The sequence below is a fragment of the Homalodisca vitripennis genome, chromosome 8, assembly GCF_021130785.1.
Source record: "Homalodisca vitripennis isolate AUS2020 chromosome 8, UT_GWSS_2.1, whole genome shotgun sequence".
NCBI lineage: Eukaryota > Metazoa > Arthropoda > Insecta > Hemiptera > Cicadellidae > Homalodisca > Homalodisca vitripennis.
Window position 1 is genome coordinate 12,831,722 of NC_060214.1, and position 19,030 is coordinate 12,850,751.

Here is a 19,030-nt window from a genome sequence, read left to right on the forward strand (position 1 = left end):
AAAAATAATTAATTTTCAGAATATGTTAAGATCTCATAACCTGTATTGTTTAAACAAAAACCCAACTCGATTAAATGCCTGTCTTGATAACATTATTACAAACAAACATAATGACGAATATTCATGTGAAATAATTCAGCCACATCTCTCCGATCATTTAGGATTAAAACTTAATATTAAATTGAAAATCAATACCGGAAATTATAAAAATAATTGCAAGGACCAAAACAACAGTAAGTTACTTTTAGACCTTTGAATAATTATTCTGTAAATAGTTTTATAAGTAGGTTAAGCAGATTAGATTGGCTTGGTGAACTGTCAAAGTTTTGTTCTGTTGAACAGGCTTTTCAATTTTTCTTGGAGGCTGTCTCTGATCTTTATAACCAATTCTGTCCTATAAAAAATAAAAAACAATCAAAACCTAGAGATTTTCGGTCTGTTAAAAACTGGTACACTCCAAAAATTTAAAACATATAAAAAATCTACTTTTACTTTATTTTGACAAATCTAAAACCAACACAGTGTACAAAGGAGCTTATGCTAGATTAAAAAAAATGTATAGGTATGAAATTAGAATAGCAAAGTTGAGAGCCAATGATAATTTTATAACTACTTCTGACAACAAGTGTAAGGCAGCTTGGAAGGTCATAAATTCAGAAATGGGGAGGGAGAGCAGCAACAAAAATCATAGTTTTCCTTTCTCCGCTGAAAATTTTAACGATTACTTTGTAAATATTTGTAATGATATTATACCAAATTCAAACCCAGCCAATATTGTAAATGTAGACAAAATGCTAGAAACAACACATGTTAACATTGTAAATAATTTTAAATGGAATGATGTAACTGTACTTGATGTAGAAAGATGTATTAAAAAACTCAGTAGTTCAAAGTCCGAAGATTTTTATGGTTTATCAAACTATGTATTAAAAGCAATGTTACAGTGTTTTGCTATGTCCTCTGGCCTATTTGATAAACTGGATGTTTTTTGAGGGTTATCTATCCTAAGTGTCTGAAAATTACCATTACAATACCTGTTTTTAAGAAAGGAGATATTTACTCTCAAAGTAATTATCGTCCAATATCACTAGTCCCAGTTATGTCAAAAGTTGTAGAAGCTATAATTAAGGAACAACTCAATAAGTACTTTGAAATAAAATAGATTTCTATCATCAAGTCAATATGGTTTTAGGAAAGGTCTTTCTACCATCAATGCTATAGAAAATATAGTGTCCTATGTATTTCAAGGATTCGAAGAAAAAAATTATACTCATGCAAACCTTGTTGGACCTAAGTAAAGCGTTTGACATTGTGTCTCACGATATTCTTATGACAAAACTTGAATTTTACGGTATTGTGCAAAATGAGCTAAATCTATTAAGGTCGTACTTGATGGATAGATATCAAATGGTTAAAACTGGTGAACAACAATCAAGCCTGCAAAAAGTATTAAACGGGGTTCCCCCAGGGCTCAGTACTTGGGCCATTTCTTTTTATTATTTTTACTAATGACCTCCCAAGTTTCTTATCCAGTAATTGTGCTTTATATGCTGATGACACAAACATTGTTAAATGCAGGAAAAAGATCTTAATATATTACTCGAAGACAGTGAAACCACATTTAAAAAGTCTTGCATATGGCTTGAAAATAATAAATTATTACTTAATAAAAATAAGACTGAAAGAATTGTTTTTGGGCTTAAAAAACACTGAAAATAGATCTGTTAAACTCCTAGGAATAAATCTTAGGACTGCAAGCTTAGTTGGAATGAACATACAAATCAATTGTGTAAAAAATTGGCTAAAGTTCTTTTCTTATTAAGGAAACTAAAAAAACATGTACCAGTAGGGAACTTATTTTAAATGCTTACTACTTTTTTTTCACTGTCACCTATTATACGGTACAACTCTTTGGGGAAACTCCTCTGGGGCTCAACAGGTTTTTATATGGCAAAAGAAGGCGATTAGATGTATAGTGGGGAATTGGGGACACTGAATCATGTAGACCGCATTTTATTGATCTGAGTATTCTAACGTTACCCTGTGTGTTCATGTTTCAATCAATTATGTATGTTAAAGACCCATTATGCAGAATTTAATTTACGAAGCAGTAAACATGTATATAACACCAGAAATAAAAACCTTATTGATGAAGAATTTGTACGTCTAAGTAAGACAAAAAGTAATTACATACATATTGGCATAAAGCTTTTTAACAAATTACCTCTAAATGTAAAGTCTTTGTCTGTAAATAGTTTTTAAATTAGTTCTTAAGAAATGGTTTTTAAAAAAAGCTTTTATTAGTTTAGACGAATTCTACAATGTTACATTAGATGACATAATATTTTAGGTGTAATATTTATATATCATAATTTATTCTCATATTTTGTAATTTTGTATTATTTGTTGTATTTATTGATTGTTAATTTTATTAATTGTTATGTTTGTTAATTGTTATATTTGTTCATTGTTATATATTGTTAATTGTTATATATTGTTAATTGTTATATTTAGATTAAGACTTAAGACACATTGACAAACAACAAGCTATCTTACATCAAATTTTCACTGAAGTCAAATGTCTGCTATTTTATTTGTATCATTGTGCTACCATTTAATTGACTAATGTGACAAAGCCTATTGTAACATATGTGTTATTTAACGGCAATAAACAAATTGAATTGAATTGAATTGAATAGTTGTTTTGATGATATGCTATCTCCTTTATCATTCATCTCTGCTAAACAAGTCCTTCATAAAAATGTGGATCTTGAGCTATGGTTACGTTAATTTTTTCCAAACTCCTTATAGACCATCCTTAATTGGATGTAAAGAGTCACACCTACCTTAAACACTATTTTTTAAGTCCAGTATTCATTTACTAAGTTTAACCTTCACAACAGGAATATTAAACCATCTCGAACAGGACCTACATTGTAAATGTTTCAAACTTTAAACCTGCATAATTTTTTAAAGAGTAAACCCTTTGAGATCGGATTTGCGGCATTTTACTCTACTAATATAGACCTTTAATTTGATGTACTACTCAACCTATGCTCTCATTTAAGATTTTCTTCTGACTCCTTGTGGGCCATCCCCGACATAACTGAAAATGCTAGTTATTAAAAAAAAAAAAATAGATTTATAGGTGCAGTAATGATGTACCAAGTTTTATTGGTTTACCTGTAATCGTTCGGGAATTATCAAGTAGTTTTTAAAATATAAACTTTTTAAATTAGTAAATCAATCACAAAACTATGAAACCCAAACAAACTGTAACATTCAAGGAGACCTCAACTAATAAAATTCGAACATACCAAGTATCATACCTCCAGGAACTGTCCATTGAGAGTTACACAAACAGACTGACAATACAATTTTCAATAAGGTCCTGTCGGACCTTAAAATTATGCAATACCTCCATAAATATCAATATTCTATGGAGGATACTGTCTCATCTAAATCTACAACACACATTAGTGAGCGAGCACTCACCAAGTATAACTTCAGCTGCGTAGAACTTCATCTCCAGCTCGTTGAAGACGCCGTGTTGTGAAAGATGGTAATGCAGATCCCCGCCATTCATCAGGTCCAGTATGAAACACAACTTGTCGGGAGTATGGAATGCGTAAGTCATACACACTATGAACGGGCAGTCCACCTGTAGGCAAACACAACGCACGATTGATGAATTAATGATTTCACACTCACATACCTGAACATGAAAAGTTCATTATGTTCTTTTGGTAATAGTTTCTTGTTTTGTACAAAACTAGAATTTCAATAGTGACGTTCCTTGGAACAAAAGGAACCTATGTACTAAGTTTCAAGTCTCTTTAAGGCTCACATCTAATCAATGATCCTAGATCAAATTGACAAGAAAAGTTTAAAAGCTCTATTAGTACTTGGTTGAAGGACAAAACCTTTTATTCAAATTGACGTATTTGTCCTGTGACACTAGTGAAATAAAATTTTAGTCTACTGTTTTTATATTTGTTGTTTCTTTTAAAATGTATTTATTATTTCTCATTGGACAAAGCCTTTTGATGAGAATTTGTCCTGTGTCAATTTTGAGGCCACTGTTACAAATTTATTGATTTGTTACTTGTTTAATTCTGTTATTACTTTTTATATATTTTATTTGTTGTTGTTATGTTATGAACTTATTTATTGTAGCTGTACATTAGTTTTTAATCATTTATTTATTTTATTATAGGCCTATTGAACAATTTTGTATACAAGAAATTAAAGGATTTGGTATTGGCTAGTTATACTAATATTATGAATTTTCTGATGATTTCAATTTGCATTTATATATGTTTATAAGACAAATAAAGAATCTTGGATACTGAAGGGTGTCAAGATCTATATCCTATCGGACAGTAAAGCTACATGAAGATCTTTCAGCAGTTGCACTTTTGTGTCCAAGTTGTGTCCTAAGTACTTTAACACCTGACTACCCATAATATTGTTACTCTAATGTTGGTACTGGGGCATGAGGGGATTGCGGGGAATGAGACAGTGGATTGGTTGGCAAGAGCAGTAATCATGTTGTAACTCGTAGACCTCAAACCCTTTTTTGGCTTGGCTAACTAAAAATCACAAAACACTGTCACAAAATGGATGGCTGCAAAGACTTTTCTCTACTGGATGGACAGCAAAGCTATTTTTGGACTCGGAAGAAATCAGACAACAGACTATTCCCCAATCTATTGACTGGAAATCATTCACTCAACTACCGCTTTCTTAAAATGAGTATCTCTGAGTCGGACATATGTTGCTTCCGCAAGTAGTCGAGGGAGACGGCTATACGTATCATCTGTTATTGCGAAGCGACTGTCCTGACTGATGGAAAAACTTTTGCAGGGCTTTCAAAAACCTACTGAGGTGGGACTTTAAGCTTCTCTCAAGAAACTTAAGATAAATGGGTTGTCTAGATAAATCACAACAGACTCCCAGAATCATAGTGACAGAGGTATTTTCTTGCCCAATCGACTCTATTGTATCATACCGTTGTTCAAGTCTCTATCGAGAATTAACGCACAGACAGACGGACATCGGCACGATTTCAATAAGGCCCTTCTTAATAATGATCATAGTGACTTAGTATAACTGCTGTTACTGACTATCTGTTGCTGAGAGGTAAGAAGTTTGATTTTTAATGATTGTAAAATAACTTAAAAATAACTCAAATAAAAGTCTATTGTCATATTCAATAACACCAGCAATGGTTTTATTACTAACTTATTACTTACTTATACTTGCTTACTATACTTCAACTTATGACATGATCAGATTTAATCGAGTAAAGAACAACAATTTTCTGGTTTTATTACTCTTAATGTCTTACCTAGCGCATGAAACAACTTTGTATTTAAAGGTCAATGGTCTAGAATCAAAATCTATATTTCTTCCTCAGAGGATTACTGAAAGAAAAAAGTATAAATAATATTTCAAAATTTTATTTTATTTCCTATACTTATTATAATGCAATAGGAAAGACCTTTCAATGAAAATTTCAAAGGTCTTAATGAAAATGTCTAAGCCCTTTTTAATCTCTTGACTGCCTGTCCCTGGTAAAATGAGAGCGTGAAGATTGTTATCCACAACACAGTCTATCAGAATCAGACTTCACAGCAGAGGGGTTATTATTGCACAGATCTATGTAAATTTATGAAGCATTTAAGATATATTCAGATTTCCAATTAATACCATGACTACATAAATATTGTTTGAACTGATTTCTGTGTTTTGCATGTTGTGGTATATACGGAACTAAAATTTTAATACATTTATTTCAACAACCATAATTATAATCATTTTGATCAAATAATTGTTTCATTTTTAATTGCCACACAACTTCCTCAAGCATAAGAAATTTTTGACATCTATTTTTAAACAGTTTATTAAGAATAGAAACAGATTTAAATAGTTAATAAACAGCATATTTATTTAGTAACACAATTTTATAATTTAAAATTTTTTTAAGGACTACTTTTTATCCGAAACTTTCATACTGTGTCTGGTTGCAGACGGAAAAAATTAAGTTCTAACTAGTACGGTTGTTGTATTGTTTTATCTTTGTTGTTTTCAAGACAATCTAAACATTTATTATAGTCCTTTCAAAACAGAATTTATCGGCTTTATCATTAAGCCAATGCTAAGTAACTAGCCTTATCTTTGTCTACATCATCTTGACTCTTTGTTAAATATAAAATTTTTTATAAGTTTGAAAACATTTTAAAATCAAAGTATTATGATAGTTTTCATTATGAATGGTAAGAATGTATTAAAAATAATCTATTTGCATATTAACTTTTATAAATAAGCTTTATATTTAAAATAACAAACTTTATTACACATTTTACAATTAAAACCTTGTGTGAATATATAGCTTTGTTTCTTGCCATTCTTCTACATTTCTATGTATTTTCTCCTTCAGAAGTCAATTGTTCACATTTTGGAATGTTTTATCAGTGTTTTAATTTGTTATTAAATTTTTTGACGTATTAATTTTTATATGTTGTGGAAATAGTGGTTACACAATTTAATAACATTATACATCAAATGTTAAAAAACATCTTCTGTTGGTTTAAGTTTTCAAATTCATGTAAAGGAAGTTTTTCTTTGGAAAAGTTTTAGAATTATAAATAGAGATGAAAGTAATAAATTAATTGATTTTATTTGCATATTATATTTGTTTTTTTTAATATAATTATAACACCTTGTTGTTGTATATTAAATATACTTTTAATACGTAAACTAGCCTAATTAAACAATGACATAAGTGTGTAAAATTTGACACATATCATAGTTGTTAATATAAATAAATATAATCACAATTCAAATTAACTTCAAATTGTATGTGCCTGTAACAGTTTTAAAATCTAAGCAATGTTCTAAATTTAATTTAGATTGTGTCTTCATTTGGTAAAATTAACTGAAACTTGTATATAAGTGTACATTTTTCATTTATTTTAAAGAAATTAAACTAAATATATCTGTTTCTAAACATAAATTTTACTAAAACTTTTTTACTTTAATGTCCAATGAAAATAAAATCAATAAAAGAGTGTGTTTCCACAATACAATATTAATATTTTTATAAGAAAATAAATATTGTCAGTAAGTAAACATAACTTTGAATATTGTTAACATTAACATTAACAACAAATACCTTTCTCAAATAGTTCAAACTGTTTGATGAAGGTATGTGTTAATATTAATAGTCGATTCACAGTTCAGGCCTATAATAATTTAGAAAATAACTTAAGAGTAGTGTATTTAGTTTAAGATATTATGTATAAAATTGGACCCTGACAGATCCTTAGGGACCACCAGTTCTACAATTTGATGCCTTAATTAGTTATTTTTATAAATAGAAATATATTTTATAAATATGACATATTACAATAAACCATATAAAACTTTTATAAAATAAAGAATACCAAGAAATGATTTCTATAATAATGATGTTGAACTGAAAAATCAAGCATTTGTGATTGAATTATTTTTTAATAACATATAATTTTTTCCTAAAAACCACTTTGTTTTAGTATTATTTTCTGATGAACTCTGTTAAATTTTGGATTAAATGGATGGTCCTAAATGATGAGATAGGCTTTTTATTATAGTAATTTAAATTGTTCGCTATTTGAAAATGACCATTACTTTTGCAAGTTTCCAACAGGTCATCCAATAATGCAGAATTTGCCAATGACAAAATGTCAGTTAAATGTAGTGGTAATTATTTATGTAACTTCATCTCCTGTTAATAGGTATTAAATATAACAAAGGTCAACATTTTTGCTCTTTTAAACTAAATTTATATTCAATATTTGTAAAGAAGCTGTTAAAATAGTTAAAGTTTTTATAACTAAATTCCCAATTAAATTATGTATGTATTAATTCATCATCATATATCAATTTTACAATATTGAAACTTTTTTGTAAAAATGCTCAAACATTAAAAAACAGAATAAAAATTATCTTTATGAAAAATTAGAACATCCTTTTGATGTAATAATCCACAGATGGACAGACAGACATCTTTTTCAAGCCTCATCAAATACCCCCCTGGAAAGGATAACGTACTTCCGACAAAAAGTGAAAACAAACTTGTTGGCTCCTCACGATACTTGGCACCGTGTAAAGTGCGGCCGAGTCGATGCGGAGTCCACAATTTAAAGTCAATCTATTTCTAACCATGTGAATGGATAAACCGAGCACACCGCTTGTGCCAGAATTGATGCCAATTTACTGACACTGTTTGTTTACCTCGATCCGACTCTACCTACTCGGTTCCGCCGCTCTATTTCTGGCCTCAAGTGACTGATCTCGGGTGTTGTGCCGGTCGGAGAACAAGTAAAGAGACATCGCCATTGCCGGCGGTACTGTGGGATATCCATCTCTTCTGACAGCTGCCCGCCAAACAATAGAGGGTCAGTTTACAAACATCTGTTGTGTTTATTGTGCAGACTTTGTCTCAAACGCTTGTACACCGCCGCCAACAATGACATTACTTTTTGTTTCTGTTGCTTTCAGTGTCGCGTTTTGATAAATTGATGATGGCCCTGCTGACACCAGTTCTTCATCAGATAGAAATTTTTTACACTGTAACCACACCTGCAGTGCAAAGTTACAGTAGAAACAAACATAAAATTCATAAATGCTGTTTATTTGATAAAATTCAATTAAATTACTAAAAAGTAATAACTGTGCATTAAAAAATGTCTACAAATTAAAAATTTCCTCTACCAGAAGTTAAGGTTTGCCTTTATAATTATAACTGATTCAATATTCCTATTTGTGATAAAATAAAATAATCAAGATTAAATTTTAAGTAAAAACAACTGTCCTTCTTACCATTTTTGACTGCAACCAAGAAGAACTGTTCTGTTAAATGACCTATCTCACATTGTTCTTATATAATATTTGAAAATCTTCCTAAGGATACGCAACAGGTGATTGGGCAACAAAATGAGAAGATGCTAGACTCAGAAAAGACTTGATTCTGAATGAAGAAGGATGTTTCCTTTCAAAGCATATGTTTCAGGAGGAACGTGTTATGTACAGCAAGAGTGCCATGGAAGACAACGGTGCCGTAGCATGAGATAGACAAACTTCGTACCAACTGTCTGCATCAAGATGTAACACTCAACTCTGACCCCTAAACTGAGCAAAAAATAAATTAAAGTTCCAAGAGAGGGAGTTATTTTTAATTTTACTACCTTGATTTTGTTTTCAACGATATTAAAATAACTATTATTCCATTCCTGTAATAAGACTTCCAAATAGATGTTTTTAGTTGAAATTAAATCATTTTTCCTCTGAAGATTACAAAGTATTTTTCCAAGAACATGTTCTATGGGTTTTATTAACTCACGCCAATATCCAAGTCAGAGTCAGTATATTTTTTGGTATAATTGTTACTAAGAGAACAAAAAATATATTTTTTAAACTACAGGTTTATGAAGACAGAAAGTAAAAGGTTTTATCAGGCAAATAACGTTATTTAACCAGTTAAACAAACTGGAAAGGTGTGGTTTGGATTAACTCATATTCCAAAGAATCTTTCTTTTTTTCAAAGAAAATAGAGAATAAAGAAAATTCTAAAGAAACTTATTTTTATAATCCAACAGGAAAAAGAATAATGGATGAGGTTTACTGACATGTAGCTACTGATACCTGATATATAGAAAGTTGATTACTTTTTATGTAGTTCAGAAGTAATTCACAAATTAGTTTACGGGGAGTTCTACAACATATACAATTTAAATAAAAATAAAAAATTGTGATGATTTTGAAAAAAAATTGACAAAATTATAGCTTGGGCTTTTATTAGGTCAGCCGAGCATAATTTTTCCATAGACAAAAATCACAAAACTTGAAAAATTTTAAATATACTGTATTGTTTTCCATTAAAAATTATGATAACAAAAAACAGCAACCACATCGCAATAAACCGAATATATAGGTTAATTTTCCAACAGGTGCGACAATACATACTCCGGTACTGACGAGCGACAGCATTATCCGTTCGTTGAGCGCCAGGGTCTCCCCTTGTTTCATCTTGATCCTCTTCTTGTCCAGACACTTCATGGCGTACATCTTTCCAGTGTCTGCCTTGCGGCAGCCGTACACCTCACCGAAACCCCCCCTCCCGATGATTCGATGCACACTGAAGTCGTTCATTGTTAACTGCAACAGGCAAATTTTCTTATAGAAGGACTATTAGAATTGTACAGCTGTTAAATAGTGATTCTCTTTGCATTAACATAGACCATTGGCGTATATGAGGGGGTGTTCAGGGGGTTCAAGCCTCTCCCCCGAAATTTTTAAAGAAAAACATTAAAATTGCACCTAGTAGTTTGTATTAAGCTAGAACACATTTAAGAGATTTTAAGTTCAAAAATTTCCAAAGTGAAGCTTTCCAAACCCTTTATTTTTGGAGGGCATTTTATACCTCCTAAACCACTTTATGAAACTGTTTGTAAACTAAAATGAATTTCAAAATTTTTTTGTTATTCCATATTGACCCATTAAACAAACTGTACAAAAGTAAACCAACAGAATATCTATATTTCCTTGCAGAAGAGAATAAAATCACCACTTATGTTTCATTGGTCTTTAAAACTTTTGTTTAAAACTAATTTGCTTATGGGACACAAAAAACAACAAAAAAGGAAATAATTGAGCCAATGATCATAGTAAATAACCAACTAGTAAAAAAAAATCAGAGTACCAAATTCTTAGGTCTGACTATTGATGAAAATCTCAATTGGATCAACATGTACAATTAAATCGTTGACTACAAAATTAAACTCGGGAATTTATGCTTTGACGAAGATGTCTTTTATCTGTAACACTGATACATTGAGAACAATCTATTTCTCTTATATACACTCTTATATTGCATATAGCCTCTGTTTGTATGGTGCTATGAAAAAAATCAAATCTTGATGAAATTCTCCGGATACAGAAAAAAATCTCTGAGAATTATGTTAGGACTTAAAATAAACGATTCTGTGAAAGAATATTTTAAGGAATTTAAAATTTTAACTGTCTACGGTCAATATATAATGGATACAATTATGTGTTCTAAAATTAAAACTTAAATACTGATATGAACTAACGTAATTCATTTATATAATACACGTAATAAAAATGATATTTTAATACCTCACCATAGGCTACATTTTTCACAACAAAAACCAACATACATTGGATCCAAATTTCTTAAATCCATTCCACTTGCTATCAAACAAGAAACGGAACATAAAATATTTAAAAGAAAGCTTAAAGCATACTTGGTGGACAAGGCTTTATATTCATTAGATGAATATTTTGATTTGCAAATCAGGTAGTTTTATTTTACGCTTATTTTATATTAGTTTTTTAGCTAGTTTAAACTGACACTATTCAAATGTTACATCATTGTACCTAAAACTAATAAAGATTTTTTGACTTTGACTTTATAGCTGAAAACAAACAAAAAGTTCCTCTAACACTATTGTCTATTCTACTTTTTTCAGCATCTGTCTCTCTGTTTATATATATTTTTTTTATCAAAACCCAGAAACTGTTTAAGGTACTTGTAATGTTGTATGTTTGTACGTCTTATTAGGACGTTTCGTTTTGCTGAATAAAAGTTCTATTGTAAAATATAGTTTCAAAATGGCGGCCTTTTAAAACTGTTAAAGCAAAATTTCACTCTGAATACAATATGCTGTACATAAACTTTTATTATTTTCAGAAATAAAATCTAAAAAAAAAAACCAAACAACATTAGTACTAAAAAAACAGGATTTAAATAATAATCAAACATAAAACATATTTACGTAAGCACTATTTTTATTCGAATCTGAACAAAGTTAAAAAAACGTGTTAATTTATAAAGATTTCACAACACTTAATTAAGAATTTTGGAAACCAACAAAACTATTTATTTTAATTTTATGGCCATTTGTGCATTTTAATTCCTTTGCAAACATACTTAGCGTGTCTGAGATTTTATTTTTGCAAACAATGATCAAAAAAGTTTAAGTTTCACATTTAACATAATAAAACAACTCCTTTTTATGAGAGTTTATTGTGAAGCGATATATTTAATAGTTAACCATTCTATGAAGCAGTTGATTCTTACAAATTTACAAAATCAGAACTTAAACCAAAGAAATCTTTTGACTATCCAGTTTGAGGCAGTTTCTTGACCACTTAAAATTGTTTACTAGCAATAAAAGTCACAATAAATATAACATACCTGTATATTTAATTCTAAGTTCTTCCACTGGCAGAACCTCGTATATTTTTCACTGCAAATAAACACATATTATAATAAATTTGTTATAAGTTTCATTTTAATGTGACTAAAGGCTAGAAATAAGAAACAAACAAATTTTATTTTATACACCAGAATCAATCAAAAATAAATTCATACTAGTTAAAACAACATTGCAAAAATACATTAAAATATAGTCAAAGTTTCAAATATTAATAGTATTAAATAACATTTTACAGAGCCACATTATTACTGTTTGACAATATTAAAACAAACTTACCTTTCTAAAAACTTTTTGAAGGGTGTACCTCGTAGGTGGTTAAAAATTTCTTGAATATAAGGCTGAAACATACATTCTCTTATACAAAAACAGTATTTTACAGACAAGAAAAATTTCTACATTAGAATTAAAAATTTAAATAGTACCTACTTGTGCCAAACAATACATATTATTGAAGACTCTTGGAGCAATTGGAAAAAACTTATAAATGTTAATAAATATTATGTATTATTTACATTTATTAATACATATTATTATTTATTATGCAACATAACTATAATGGAGTCAAATTTAATGATCTGTTAAAATGAACAAACTGTTTCATGAATAAATTAAAACTATGCAATTAAATTTCAAAACAAACCATCTAAATCCGGTGACTAATTAACCAATAATAATTATTTACTGAAATACAGTATAATTCACACTATGAAAACATCTTAACGTATTCACTTGGTAGTAATTTAACATAACTATACATTCTTAACAATGTATACAATGGTTGTTAATTGTTGTTAGCAGTTTATACAATAACAACATTTTTTTAAATGTATTTAGGGAGAGCCAAATAGTGTTTTTATCGGGCTACAGTATGCTTGTGTACTAGAATAAAATTATTAATATAGTAGGCTACAAACCCATCCCAAGATCCATTACAGTGGATTAAAGTGGATCATCGATTTCTTTGTTGTGAGCATAAAAAAAAGGTTTATATAATTAAGAAAACATTCCTAGAGAAAGAAAAACAGAAAAATCTGCTATCACTCCATGTACAGTTAAGACATCTCAAGTAGAAAATTTACACAACATCTATGCACTACAAAACATCTATGCTCAAATCAAAACGGATGAAGGTAAATATGTGAACATTTTACGGAATGTACATAATTTTACATACATTTTAGTATGTAATTTTTTCAATGAATTATAACTAAATAAAATTACTTTGGTAATGACATAGGTTATCAATTAAAATTTTAGATAAATCAATTTCAAAGGAATTAAACTTTTATAATAATAACAGTACATGCATGCCATTTCCTCCAGTTATCTTTAACAATATTCAGTAACACATTCATATCTTCAACAAATTTTTACTTAGGGTCAAATTATAAGAAACCTCTAAATTCTATTCCACATGCCAAAACATCTCAGGTATAATATAAAAAAGTAGTAAATATTTTGTTATCAGAAAAATTATGTTAAAAAGCTATAGTGAAAAAACTGTTTGGTAGGAAAAATAATTACTCCAAACCAAAACAAATTACGCAATCTGTTATATTTTAAACATCTTTCAAGATACTATATTTACATTGTCCTCTTCTACTAAAGAGCTCATCCTCTAATGGTTACGCTATTCAAGGATCCAACAGTTATTGTACAGCTTGGTACCAATCTGATTTAATAAGTCCTTCCTTTCTCTGCAGCAAGTGGACAACACAGCCCAGGTCATCATCAGTGACATTACTGACCACAACAGTTATTGTACAGCTTGGTGACCTGATAGTTTGTCCTGCCTGGTCAGCCGCTACGTATTTAACCCTGTACCAATCTGATTTAATAAGTCCTTCCTTTCTCTGCAGCAAGTGGACAACACAGCCCAGGTCATCATCAGTGACATAACTGACCACAACAGTTATTGTACAGCTTGGTGACCTGATAGTTTGTCCTGACTGGTCAGCCGCTACGTATTTAACCCTGTACCAATCTGATTTAATAAGTCCTTCCTTTCTCTGCAGCAAGTGGACAACACAGCCTAGGTCATCATCAGTGACATTACTGACCACAACAGTTATTGTACAGCTTGGTGACCTGATAGTTTGTCCTGACTGGTCAGCCGCTACGTATTTAACCCTGTACCAATCTGATTTAATAAGTCCTTCCTTTCTCTGCAGCAAGTGGACAACACAGCCTAGGTCATCACCAGTGACATAACTGACCACAACAGTTGTTGTACAGCTTGGTGACCTGATAGTTTGTCCTGACTGGTCAGCCGCTACGTATTTAAACCCTGTACCAATCTGATTTAATAAGTCCTTCCTTTCTCTGCAGCAAGTGGACAACACAGCCCAGGTCATCATCAGTGACATAACTGACCACAACAGTTATTGTACAGCTTGGTGACCTGATAGTTTGTCCTGACTGGTCAGCCGCTACGTATTTAACCCTGTACCAATCTGATTTAATAAGTCCTTCCTTTCTCTGCAGCAAGTGGACAACACAGCCTAGGTCATCATCAGTGACATTACTGACCACAACAGTTATTGTACAGCTTGGTGACCTGATAGTTTGTCCTGACTGGTCAGCCGCTACGTATTTAACCCTGTACCAATCTGATTTAATAAGTCCTTCCTTTCTCTGCAGCAAGTGGACAACACAGCCTAGGTCATCATCAGTGACATTACTGACCACAACAGTTATTGTACAGCTTGGTGACCTGATAGTTTGTCCTGACTGGTCAGCCGCTACGTATTTAACCCTGTACCAATCTGATTTAATAAGTCCTTCCTTTCTCTGCAGCAAGTGGACAACACAGCCCAGGTCATCATCAGTGACATTACTGACCACAACAGTTATTGTACAGCTTGGTGACCTGATAGTTTGTCCTGTCTGGTCAGCCGCTACGTATTTAACCCTGTACCAATCTGATTTAATAAGTCCTTCCTTTCTCTGCAGCAAGTGGACAACACAGCCCAGGTCATCATCAGTGACATTACTGACCACAACAGTTATTGTACAGCTTGGTGACCTGATAGTTTGTCCTGTCTGGTCAGCCGCTACGTATTTAACCCTGTACCAATCTGATTTAATAAGTCCTTCCTTTCTCTGCAGCAAGTGGACAACACAGCCCAGGTCATCATCAGTAACATTACTGACCACAACAGTTATTTGTGCTTGTCTCGATCTCATTTATCCCATCTAGTTCCTAATATTCTAAGCGATATTTTAATATAATTATAAAATCATTGGATAGGAAAGTCTTTAAATACTTATACGTTCCAGCTTTCAAGATATTTCTTTTCTTTACTTACAATTTGATTAAAAGAAGAAATGCAAATTGATACTGTATAAAAATATAATTTTACAAACTGTGCATTAATCATTTTGTCATTTTGAATACAGTCTTTGAAGTCTTTCATAAATTATCTATCATATCTGTTGGAAATAAGCGGATCACCTGAACACTGTACAAGCTTTTTTTCATGTCTTATACAAATATCTCTTTTATTTACATTTATTTGTATTTTTATGATAAAAATCTATGATAAAAATAAAGTGCTAAAAAAATGAGATTAACCTTAAATTAAAAAATATACTTTTTTATCTATAACAACAGAAAGCAGGTTAGTTATACTAAAACAAAATTTTATTTTTCCATATCTACACTTAAGCATAACTTGAAAAAATTGAGAGCTTGAGCATGGAAATGCTTGCTGGTATTTAAGTCTTGATACTGGCACTGAACTTTAAATCTGCTAATTCTTGATAAAATAAGTTTTAAATACAAGCAGTGATAAAGTCAAACAGTCTGATTTCCTCGCTTAATGTTAGTCAAACAGTTCTAACTTTGACAATCAGGCTGCTGAACTCAGTCCAAGGACGAGAGAATTTCTCCAGGTCAATACGGTATCAAGGCCTCTTTTATAACAGCTGCATTGCTTTTTCTGTGATCGATAGAGGAATTACATTATGACCACACCTGAGCATACATTTCAACTAGATTGTCTTGAGTTATATTTTTACTCAGAAGTTTGTACCAAATAATTATGTACAATCTGCGTATTTTGTTTTCTTTCAAAGCATAATCACTTATGGTATTTTACTCTGGGGTAACAGTAATCAAATTCATAGTATATTATTACTTTAAAAAAATGGTAGTTAGAGTAATCACATATTGGATCACTGTAAACCTCTTTTTAAAAAATTATAATTTTTAACTGTCATAAATCTTTATATTTTTCACGTACTACTATTTACAAAAAGTAATTTATCCACCCATCAATTACGACAGAACATCCACGATTATAATACAAGGAATAATAAATGTATTTATACACCTTTTTGTAGACTATAAAAATCTCAAAAATGTTATAAGGTACTAGGTGTGAAAATGTTCAACAAACTCCCTTCAGAAATGGCAGAAATACCTATAGCTTTATTCAAGAATAAGTTGTATGGGCTTTTGGTTAATTTACCATTTTATTCTCTTCAGGAATTCTTTGAATCCAAAGAATTGTCAATGTGATATTTTATAAGATGTTTGTTATGTTAGATTAAGTTACAGATTGACCTTTTGCTATATTTACCACAGTTTGTCTAAATTATTTTGTCTGTATTTTAGATTTTATTACGATTTTCTGGATTTTATTGTAAGGTGACTTTGTAAGTTATTAACAAAATTTTAATGTAATGAAAGTAACTAAAACCCTTTTAAAAATCGTTTTATTACATACACCGTGTTTCGGTTTTTAACCATCATCAGTGTACATTAACCTCTAAATAAATAAATAATAAACAATTAGATATACACATGTGGACCTTTTAAATATATGTTAAATTTAAATGACACAGTTGTAATTTCTTATTAGTAATCTGTATTTAATATTTTAATTTTTTCAAAAATTGGATTTGTCTTATTTTTTCAGATTACTATTTAAAATGTTATGAGGATCTTTATTATAATTTAAATAGATATGTAATTCTTCTTTTGTGTTTAATTTCTCTTCTTTCCTTTCGATATCTAAATTAAAAATTCCATGTTTTTTTTCAATATTTGTGTAGTTATGGTCAGTCTCCAATAAGTGTTCAGCAAAATTTGATTTTATTGTACACATGTTACTTGTTTTCAAAGCTTGTATGTGTTCTTTAAATCTTTTATTAAAATTTCTTCCAGTTTGCTCAATATAATAGCTTTCAGTCACACTACAGTTAATTTTGTATACTCCAGATTGTTTGTATAATTCTGTTAGTCATCATTTTGGTTCACTTTGTTTTCAATAAGTTTAAATGTATTATTTCTTGTTTGGTGACTGATGAGAATTTTGGGATGTTGTTTTTCGAACAGCTTTGTTTAATTTAGTATATGAATGGTACACATATATTCTTGAATTTCTGTGCATAGATAACCCTATAAGGTGGAGTTAATAACATAACAAACTTTTATATAGCGGATTAGACTGTCTATTACTTTAATGTATGTATGTACTTAACGACAACAAAATTCTTATTTACTTATTTAGGGGAAGTGATAAGTACAAAATTTGAAAAGCATACTAAAAAACCTAATACGTACAAACCAAAGCTCAACCTTCTACTTAAAAATTGTTGATCAAGATGAGTTTTAATACTAAACTAAATCTGCGTTTGGAATTAAGTCTATTGGTTCTAGTACGAACGCTAAAATTTGACTTCTCTATTCTGTTTTCCATATTCTGACCTATGTCCGAGAAATAACAAATTTCTTAAATCAATTTAATGTAAATTGACTAAGAAGTGTGTTCTGGTAGGATTATACAGAGATCATATTAGATTTTCTGTTTACAATTAAATACACATTGGTACTCGCCGACTACTGAACTGCGTCTACAGACATCAGGCCTGACCCACCAAACACTCTCCTACCATTGTAATGCGCCGAAGGCATTACTCTAAAGCTTCTGGGAGAAATTGGATTGGCTCCCACACACCCGTCAACAACCGTCCTACCCACAATGCACCTGGATCCTTGATTCTTGAATCCTAAACAGGGTAACCGGAACAAGGACGACTTTCAATGCATTAAATTATCCATCCAGTACGTATTGATTTCCTAGGGCAATTCCAGCATCCTTAAAGATATCCTTTTAATACAGAATAAGACTGTTCGAATAATTACTAAGTACCACCTGGCTAATTGTAAACCACTTTTAATTAAGTTAGGTGTTTTAACTGTTTTAATCTCTATATATTTTATCACATAATGTGAAAAATCTACACAGCATCATGGTAGTCGTGTTGATGTACCTTTTACATAACTGGAAAAAATAAGGTCTGTAATGTGTATTAGACTATAAAATAAGTTACCACTCTCAACCAACGATTTATCCTTTAGTGTATTTGAATAAAGTGACAAAATAATATGACTAGCTCCTCATACCTTTTATGATATCGATGAATTTTTAAACATAACAACTTCACAAACAAATGTTTTGTAAGTAGTTTAATTCAATTCAAAAATGTTATATTTATTAATGTTATTTTATTTTTAAACTTCTCACAATCAAATAAGTTTTACTTACCACAAATGGTAAGTTTTATGTTATCAATTTACACTAGCCTTGTCCTACGCAGTATGAACATTGTTATGACAAGTTATGATTTGTAACAAAAAATTATGACCATTGTAAAATATCGTAATGACAGAATTGTCGATTATTATATGCCTAAAGATAATACAAATTTTCATTTGATGTAAGTAGATTAATTCCTGA

General features: G+C 30.4%; 1 protein-coding gene across 1 annotated transcript in view; it reads right to left on the minus strand.

Moving 5' to 3' along the window:
* Positions 1-19,030, minus strand: part of LOC124367311 (G protein-coupled receptor kinase 1) — a 305,442-nt gene that overhangs the window by 19,865 nt on the left and 266,547 nt on the right. Inside the window, exons 6-9 of the mRNA XM_046824037.1 lie at positions 12,561-12,622; positions 12,263-12,314; positions 10,009-10,200; positions 3,496-3,661 (exon numbers count right to left, since the gene is read on the minus strand). Coding sequence (XP_046679993.1) covers positions 3,496-3,661; positions 10,009-10,200; positions 12,263-12,314; positions 12,561-12,622 — 472 coding nt within the window. The remainder of the gene's footprint in view (positions 1-3,495; positions 3,662-10,008; positions 10,201-12,262; positions 12,315-12,560; positions 12,623-19,030) is intronic.